Source organism: Athalia rosae, chromosome 2 (assembly GCF_917208135.1).
Source record: "Athalia rosae chromosome 2, iyAthRosa1.1, whole genome shotgun sequence".
Classification (NCBI taxonomy): Eukaryota; Metazoa; Arthropoda; class Insecta; order Hymenoptera; family Athaliidae; genus Athalia; species Athalia rosae.
The window spans coordinates 10,079,766-10,089,884 of NC_064027.1; the positions used below are offsets into that span (position 1 = coordinate 10,079,766).

General features: G+C 41.2%; 1 protein-coding gene across 1 annotated transcript; it reads right to left on the minus strand.

Annotated features, from left to right (window-relative positions):
• On the minus strand, positions 1-4,857 carry LOC105685074 (apolipoprotein D). The gene is made up of 4 exons (XM_012398901.3): positions 4,653-4,857; positions 1,660-1,888; positions 999-1,170; positions 1-889 (listed from the first exon to the last, which is right to left on the minus strand). Exons 1-4 carry the CDS (start codon positions 4,815-4,817, stop codon positions 730-732), a joined length of 726 nt encoding a protein of 241 aa, XP_012254324.2. The 5' UTR covers positions 4,818-4,857; the 3' UTR covers positions 1-729.
• Positions 4,858-10,119: the final 5,262 nt, after the last annotated feature.

Consider the following 10,119-nt stretch of genomic DNA (forward strand, 5'->3'; position numbering starts at 1 on the left):
TTATATCTGCATAATATGGCACAATTTTATTTACAAAAAGTATACATATTGACAACATGTCAATGTGAATCCTCATATACTTATGTTTTTCTCAACATTGTATATTTTTTAAAATTATGTATTATATGTATACAATATTTCTATTTCCGATAGGATCGAATCAAGTACAATCGCATTACTCAATGTACAAATCACGAACACCAATCCCATAGTTATAGATTATATGAAAGCAATTTATTTTAGGATATCACGAGTCATAGACTTTAACCTATTATTGAAAATGCATTGTGTATATTGCTGATGATGAATATTTTCACACCATCTTTGTTTAATTGAAGTGCCGATTGTTTTAAAATCAGTTTTTTCTCTTCGATTCAAGGGTTGAAGCAATTCACGCAGATACGACGCAGTAAAGTAGGTACATATGAAAGGTATTTATAGAAATACTTATGAATGACAAAATAAATATTTCAACCCCAATGTTTTCCAACTTATTCCACGTGGTATGTCAGTCAATTCTTATTGATTCAATGAGCGATGTCCTCATCGTTCAAAAAAAGTAAATATAACAAATTCATACAAATACCAACCCTTCACAATTATCGTGTGCTTCCGTGATATTGTGCATACATAATGTACGTATAAAGATTGTACATATACACCTCGACTCCTTCGGAATTTTGAGCTTCAATGATATTAAAATTAAACCATACACGCAATTTTGTTTAATCACGATCGACGGTGTTTCCTTTTGAGGGGATGACGTCGCACTCCACTTCGTCGCCTCGTTGCGTTAACCATCGGAGGCATGATCAATCCAAGACCTGGATCAACCGTTGTGCAGTTGACCTGGGTCATTGGGAACATGTACTCCAAGTCGATGTCGTACCTGTTGAAGAATGCGTAACGGAAAACATCAGAGTAAGAACTATAGCGATATACACGGATCAAATAATTCGTTCTAATTATACGTATATACATTCATCTTTAGATCTAACCTGGGTAATTTCTCTTGAAGATACGAGATGACGTTTACTCCAAGTTCAGGTTCACGGCTCATAATAAAGCTAGAAAGGTAGCGCGGACTTTTACTTTTTTCCGCACAATGCATTAGCAATGCCCACGACTTGTAGTCTGAATCAAGAATGTAGGTGTTGTAGATACCCTCGTCTGTGTGAGTAAAACAATTTCAGGTCAACATTCCATTGCGCAAACTAACAAAAATAAAGCATTACAGAAACAGAAACCAAAAAAAACCAGCACATCTACGTAGAAATAATTGATCCCCAGGCGCAACGTCGCTAATTGTTATTAAAACCATTTGTACAGGGACGTCTCTCAACGGTGATACAATTAATGAACGCTCTATACCACTTTATATATAAATATAGGTATCTGCTGAATGAATATACATCAAGTAGATAGGACCACTGGACGGTATCGATAAATTTCGACAAACACAATACCTGTCTGAATTGTTTCGACAGGGTATGAAATATTCGCCCCGAATATACGCCACAGCGGTCCGTATCTAATTCATTTTTGATCCATTATACACCGTAATTGCACTCGTGTAATCTATGCTACAATATTAGGACATTCTGCGGAATGATTTCTGAAGAAAAAAGGAGACTGTGTTTCAAGAAACACATCGCTTACATGTGTCTTCAGCGTGAACCCAATGAGCGGGTAAATCTGGCGATGGAATTTTCCAGGTAATATTTCCGACTAGCTGTTCGTTGATAGGATCATCGGTGAAACTGTAGGTGAAATTCATAGTGACTTCGGCATTTTCAGTAGACACTGATAATTCCGCTCTCATACACCTATACGCGAGCGCTTCTTCCGAACTGGCATAATACTGGACGATGTACCAGGATCCCAGGAACTGCGATTAAAAATTCAATTCATCCATGTAAGTTCACGAAAAATTCGTTAATTATGAGGTATAATGAAGCCGTGCTAAATCCTACGAATATCATTCCTCATGTCGACATATGAAATCAATTAACTACGTGGAAGATACGAATCTCCCGTTATTCGCAGTCGGTTATAATTTGTTTGTACGCACAATCAGCATTCCTTTAGCAAATAACGTGAAACGGGATGCCCTCATTACTGCAGGAGCGATCGTGAAGGTCAAATCCTAATCTTGTAAGCTGCACTTTCCAAGTTACTCATACATATATGTGTACTACTAGCAAAGCGTATACGATATCCGAAACATGAAATCGACGGTTTTACGTTGAATAATTGAGAAGGGGGTTCAAGTATGTTGGGTATACCCCTTTAATAGAAAATCATTTTGTCCACATATGCCATTTGTACGCCTTTTCTCTACGTTAAATTGTAGTCGGATACTTTATTGATACCAGGAACGTGTGATGGTATAAGGTGTTCGGCAAAGTAGACACCATTGACTTAGCTGTTTCACTGCGTACTTTTACCGGACATTCTAATTAAATTACTCGACTAACACGACAATACTTATTGTCGGTAGAATTTTATTTAGCGCTGTACTGCACTATATACTTAGTATGTTTGTATCAGCCATATTGTAAATGCACGCGATACGACGATCGAATTATTCAGTAAACGGCTACTATCTCTCTGTTTTCGCCCTCAGCTTTTAGCGTACAAGCTCCGTAAATATATTGAATAGAATCAATACGTATAGTCCATAATAGTGGTTCAAAATAGCCTCGAGCACTGTAATCGTGCGAAAGCAAATCGTCAGTCAGCAAATTTCGTAATCGGAGGTTTGATAGGAATAGTACCACAAAATATGTCTCCTGCCCTATGTGCAGAAATGGTCATGACATTTATAAATCTATCTGCAAATATTCGACGAATAGTATCTTCGTGGATATGAAAGAAAAATCCTAACCCAACCAAAAATAACAGATGTTAAAATTCTCATAGAGTCTCCATTCCGAGATTTAGCGTATCGAATTTCCAATTCAAAAGTGAATTTCAAAACCCCATAATTCATGATCGACTCGGTCTTCTCAAATCCAAGAGGAGTGCACTCGTGCGGTATGAAATTTGTGTGGAGTATGTATTTTCATCCTCCTCCCGCACTCCAATATTTATCTACGATGTACGAAGTAAGTTGGAAAACTGCCATCGCTGTATCAAGCACAGCCCGAGCAATGAGAACTTGTTTTACTACATAAATATAAGAGTAGTGGAATAAATTTAATCAATTCAGAAGTTCTTGACATAAATGAGGAGCCGCGGGCGTGTAAGTAAAGTGAAATATTGATGCAGAAGATCAAACATCATCTCACGCATTCACATCGCTTGGTGTGAATGTGCTTCGTTTTGAACAAACGACCGCGTTGATAACCAAATTAATGAATCGCGATACTCGTATCGTAACTATGTGTGCGCTCGGCCCTTGGGTTCAAAGATCAGCCCCGAGGTTCCCGTGGCGATAAATAAATACCGACGCTTTGCACACCCGGTGGCCCAATAGCCTCGAATCTCGAGCGAACTACACCGCAATCTACATAAGTCTATGTCCGCACGAAGATCATATTATATCTTAACAAATTTTCGCGTCAAGTCAACCAGTTGCTTCAACCTAAATTCTACGCCCTCAATGTCCCCCGCCCCCCCAGATCGTAGCCTCGGATATACCGGAGAAGACTCCGAAACCCGTACCATGAGTTCAGCCATTGGATAGCCCACATTTTCCAAACGACTCACATCAGATACGATACGATGCGTGATTCCAACTTTCTTCGAAGACGGGACAACCCTTTCCGTGCAACGGTATTATAACAGACTACATGGCACACGCCAAATTCGTCATAGGATGGATATTTTTAACCATTGTCGCGACATGGCACCGTCAGGGCACCGACCGAGCACACTTTCTTCCCATAAGTTTTAACCACGATCAAAGTGCGAGTCAACACGATAGCATTAGCTCGTATCGAATACTCCGGAATCGACGCTATTTCCCGTTTAGATACGGAGTCGTTGAACGTAAATACGGATGTGGTTGTGTGGAACCGGTAGTTCGTAGCTTCAACAATTAGACTTCTCTTGCCATTGTCAGAATTAGATTAATCTGCGCTCTGTACGAGCGCAGACCTTCCATTATAAATGAACTAATTGTAAGTACCCATTTGGAATGGGTCACTTAAACCCGGGGAGTAAAAGATGCAGGAATAATTGGACCCAGCCTTGACCACCCACTTGTTGTATATATGTCATCCTGGGAGAACAAATAAATGGAACTTTCGGTCACATCAGCCTCAATGAATTATACAATCATTACGACGTACAACGTCGACAGAAATTTAGTCCGTTAATTGCGATGACGTTTTACTACCAGTGTCTAAAAATAAGTAAAATTTAGTAGAAGATTCCATACACCCAAGATGATCGTTCATCAACATTTGCTACGGTAGATCCGAAAACAGCTGCAGTGATGATCGTAATCTTACGCGTGCCTTTTTCCGATCTCACGAAATTTCCAACGTATCTATTTCTAACGATCATGGGAATTCGCAAACTATAAGCAAAGTGTTATAAACATTGGCTAACGCTATTCCGAGCAGCGTAAATACTCGCGGGATAAGGAGTTTGATTTCTCATCGAACACGGGTGAATTCCAGAAGTTTAAAAATTGTAAGACGCACCTCACTTATGTCAAAGTTTCGTATAGCTTTTACTTTTGGACACTTGGATTTATCTTCTCGATTTTTGTAATAACTATCCGCATCGCGTATCAGATGACCGATGAAAAACAGTACGATTAAAACATGAATGCGACGACTGTTCGAAGATACCGAAACGGAGGTCATTTTCAAACGTCCACAAACGACGGCGCGCGAGGTTCGACTATCGGAACCACGCGGTCTATCTGCACGATTTTAGGAGGGGTCAGGCTTGCGGGAAGGACGAGGGTGAAAATGGAAGTGGGGGCGCGGAACTGAACTCGAGACCACTAATCACAGCTTTTCTGGTTTGCTTCATACCCCTCATCAATTGGTTGTTCGTTTGATCGATAGTTCTAAGAACTATCCGGGACATTGTCAAAGGAAACAGAGAATGCAACTTTACTTTGCTTGTCGTGTGATCCGCTGGTCACGGAAATCAGAGCATCCATGCGTGCATCGGACTAATCATGGGATCTTCGACTCAATCTTCAAAACCTCTGAATTGAATTAGTAAAACAATATACAGACGTGGAATCAACCAAATTTTCGTAGATTGTAATTCTATCCGGTGATTTCCTTTCGAACGTAATTTTCTGGGAAATCATCACCCCCTATCTTGTTGGTAAACGTATTCGCTGATGGGAAAATGACCTTAAACCGCATCAGTTATATATGTACACCGCGTTTGGTTTATTCAATACTCAAGAAAGTACATTGAGTCACTCGAGAAGTGTCAGCTGTCTGCTGATTGTGAGTAGCGTACGTACGCACCTCGCACCACGCCTGTCTTTTGTCTCATGTTTGACGAAGACAAGGAACCTCTGGAGTACTCCCTCGAATACAAATGTAAATCAGTCGCGGTAGCGCATGTGAAATCTCGCTCGCAAGCTGGAGGAGCAAGAAGTCGGGGTACGACATTTTTCGAATTCGCAATTACACTCGTACTGGACATTAAGATTATCGGAATAACTAGATCACGTTGTTGTTTTCCTGTTTGCAACGGTCTACACGTCATGTGATTCCACTTCACTCAATTTCGGACAAGTTATAAGCATTCATTATTACCTGCACGCTATGGAGATCGATGTAAGAGTACAGGAACCATCACTAATCGATTTCAACGACTGGCTTGACGATCTTCAAAAATGTCCTATAAATAATAAAAGAAGCATGCATAGGCAAAGGCTTAATTCGATTGATAAAGTCTACGTAGAATTATTGAACAGGTAATATTGTATGCACGCTTTATAATTAGAGCTTTTTTTCGCTCTTAAATGAAAGGTCCATTCGACGTGAAAAATCCATAACTGTAACGCGAAGCCATCTATTTGTTCAGTTGTTTTATTATGACTCGAAGACTTTTTCTCGCATCCAATTACGTTATTGCTTCGGTTGGGAATTTGTAGTTTTAAATCAAGTTTAACTTCCCAGCAACCTATGAGAGGCCGTATATTTTTAGGTCACGAGTCAATACATTTACTTGAGTTCAGAATATTGTATACATTTAGGCGGGAGACAGTGCACTCTACAAACTAACGAAAACGGTTGTTTTAACGTCTAATTTGAATCTGAATTACTGTCGGTTGGGTCTTGTGATGCAAGAGCTCCGTACTTCTTCAAACAAGAATAAATCATTCCGCTGACTAGATAATCTCTTTTTCCAAATGACTAATCGTCCAGATTTTCTTATCTTATTGTCACTTATTTATGGGTATACCAAATTAGGAGGAACGCTGTAAAGCTGAATCAACGAAGTTTATTGCTTTCAACTTCCTAAGGACGTTGACACTGGAAGAAAATAGAGTACTGTCGATAGACCGAATCAATTCATCGATTTCGGAAATACCCATAAGTTGCTACATGACGGGCACGATTCTCTGGAACTTTCTGTCCGGCATTTGGTGGACAAAATATGAACACGGAGTTCTATGAAGCTTTTGAGTAGCGCAAAACATGCTACGTTTATCAAAATTTCTTACTGTGAAGTATGGGTATGCATGGCTATGAACTATTCCAACTGCAGCACAATTGCAAACGAAAAAGTTTCTCGGCTGATTTATAATTCCGCTTGTATGAGTCTGACGTGGGATGACTCTCGATACATCGAATATTGAACGAGCCGTGGAAATATATTAAATGCCAATGCGTTCGTGACGTAAGCGGATTTCTGTGTCTGACCATTCGAAAATCGAATGGAAATAACCGACAAGAGTTTCGTAGGTGATATGAGAAAGGTGATACGCCAGAGTATTTCCGGTTGAAGTTCGTTGGAGTGTAAAAAACTCACCACGCCACAAACTGGACCTCCTATCAAATTATTAGAGACGCAGAAGAGCCTTATCAAGCAGTTATCGCACATCCTTTTCCTGTGACGGTTTCGATGATAATCGTGGAAGCCACAATTGAGCATCGACGTTTTTATTCGCATATGATGCATTTACTGTAGCGCAATTATAATACTATGAGCATTGCGTGCGTCGTATTTTGTGTCATTCGTCGCTTAAATTGTTGTGCAGTAACTGTTTGAAATCCCATGTCTTTACATTTTATACACGTGTTGAGAGTTTTGTCCGTTAGTTTACATTATTGATATCGCTATTTGGAATATAAGTTTAGCGTATGGTATCTCTTGAGATTAGATATTTGCACTTCTGAATATCGCTTGTTACACGCATAGAATGATTGGCTATGCTCTGTATTGAAAGTCCTCTCGAAATTACTGCCAGACACAGTCCCAAAACTTGCCGCTAGAGGGCCGCTAGACGGTCAGTTCTCCCATAGAAGAAAAACATCCTATAAAAGATAAGGTCCCAGCGCCTTGGGCACTCCTCGGGGGGTGTTCCTATGTTTATAACTGTCCGACATTTCGGCAGTTCGGGTGGTTCGGGGTTGCAGGATTGTGGTGAATTGAAAATTCGAGAAGTTTTCATACTCGCTCGAATACGAGCACGACTGAGTCGTCCTATGACTCCTCAATAAATCGTCACTGCTACTCCATCAAAATATCTGCCCAAACTATCCTGGCCTCAAACTATTCCTTCCACGTGCACAAAGTTGACACTCATGTGGGAAAAAAGAAAATTCATTTTGAGGGGAGTTCTGGAATGCCCGTAACTGAATTTGAGGTTCCTGATGGTTTATCGGAGGAGTTCCGCCAGTTCTAGGGAGGTACAATCCCCTCAAAATGATCTCTATGGTCGGAATCGTCTAAAAATCTGGGAAATCTACCATGGCTTTTCCATGATCCTCAAAACCGCTAAAGTATGGTTCCAAAAATGTGTTGTATCTTGTACCTGAGATATACGGTCGCAAGTTCGAGGCGTATGTTATTTCTCGTTATTGAGATATTGGGTCCCTAGCCCCAGAGATGTGTTGTTTCTCGTTTTGGAATATTGAGACCCGTGTTTCGGAAGCGTGTTGCTCGTTTTTGAGACATGAGGACGTACTGGCACTAGTCGCAGTCGTCATTGGTGGATGCTCCGCGAAGGCATTCACGAGTCATTTTCGCGATGATCGACACCGTTAAAAAATCTGGAAAAAATACCATAGCTCTCTCATGACTCTCCGAAGCGGTAGAGTCAAGTTGCAGCAATGCGTTATTACTCGTTTTGGTGATATTAGGACGCAGTACGACACGCGAAGGATAATTGACTGTGCTCTGTATTAAAAGTCCTCTCGAAATTACTGCCAAACACAGTCCCAAAACTTGCCGCTAGAGGGCCGCTAGACGGTCAGTTCTCCCATAGAAGAAAAACATCCTATAAAAGATAAGGTCCCAGCGCCTTGGGCGCTCCTCGGGGGGTGTTCCTATGTTTATAACTGTCCGACATTTCGGCAGTTCGGGTGGTTCGGGGTTGCAGGATTGTGGTGAATTGAAAATTCGAGAAGTTTTCATACTCGCTCGAATACGGGCACGACTGAGTCGTCCTATGACTCCTCAAAAAATCGTCACCGCTACTCCATCAAAATATGATTAACAAGAAATAACACATTTCTGGAACATGAATTCCAATATTTCATCAACGAGAAACCACACATCTCTGGAACTCACGTCTTGAATCCCCAGATCGAAAATTTACCCATCTTTGGAACTTGAGTCCACATATATCAAAAACGAGAAATGACACACATTTCTGTAACCCAACTCTATCGCGTGCGAGAGTCACGACAAACTTAGTATTTCTTCCAGATTTTTGAACGGTGGCGATTATCGTGAAAATGACTTGCGAATGCCTTCGCGGAGCGTCCACCAATGACGACCGCGACTAGTGCCAGTACGTCCTCATGTCTCAAAAACGAGCAACACGATTCCGAAACACGGGTCTCAATATTCCAAAACGAGATACAACACATCTCTGGGGCTAGGGACCCAATATCTCAATAACGAGAAATAACATACGCCTCGAACTTGCGACCGTATACCTCAGGTACAGGATACAACACATTTTTGGAACCATACTTTAGCGGTTTTGAGGATCATGGAAAAGCCATGGTAGAATTCCCAGATTTTTAAACGATTCCGACCATAGAGATCATTTTGAGGGGATTGTACCTCCCTAGAACTGGCGGAACTCCTCCGATAAACCATCAGGAACCTCAAATTCAGTTACGGGCATGTCAGAACTCCCCTCAAAATGAATTTTTTTTTTTCCCACATGAGTGTCAACTTTGTGCACGTGGAAGGAATAGTTTGAGGCCAGGTTAGTTTGGGCAGATATTTTGATGGAGTAGCAGTGACGATTTTTTGAGGAGTCATAGGACGACTCAGTCGTGCTCGTATTCGAGCGAGTATGAAAAAAACTTCTCGAATTTTCAATTCACCACAATCCTGCAACCCCGAACCACCCGAACTGCCGAAATGTCGGACAGTTATAAACATAAGAACACCCCCGAGGAGCGCCCAAGGCGCTGGGACCTTATCTTTTATAGGATGTTTTTCTTCTATGGGAGAACTGACCGTCTAGCGGCCCTCTAGCGGCAAGTTTTGGGACTGTGTCTGGCAGTAATTTCGAGAGGACTTTTAATACAGAGCACAGTCAATTATCCTTCGCGTGTCGTACTGCGTCCTAATATCACCAAAACGAGTAATAACGCATTTCTGCAACTTGACCCCCTCGCTTCGGAGAGTCATGAGAGAGCCATGGTATTTTTTCCAGATTTTTTAACGGTGTCGATCATCGCGAAAATGACTCGTGAATGCCGCTGCGGAGCGTTCACTAAGTAGCGACCATGGAGAGCAGACAGGGTATTCTCTGTCGCTCGACGCGCGTCATTACGCGCATAGGCGCCGACGAGCTCGAATTTACGCGCGCTGCCAACTTTGATGATTTTTTACTCGAAAATAGAGCCGAACGCATCTCTGAAATCAATTCATAGGCGGTAGTATAGTTCAAAGTATATGTCAGCATTTTTTTTCTAATTTTTCGGTGCTATCAGTTAGTGTGTT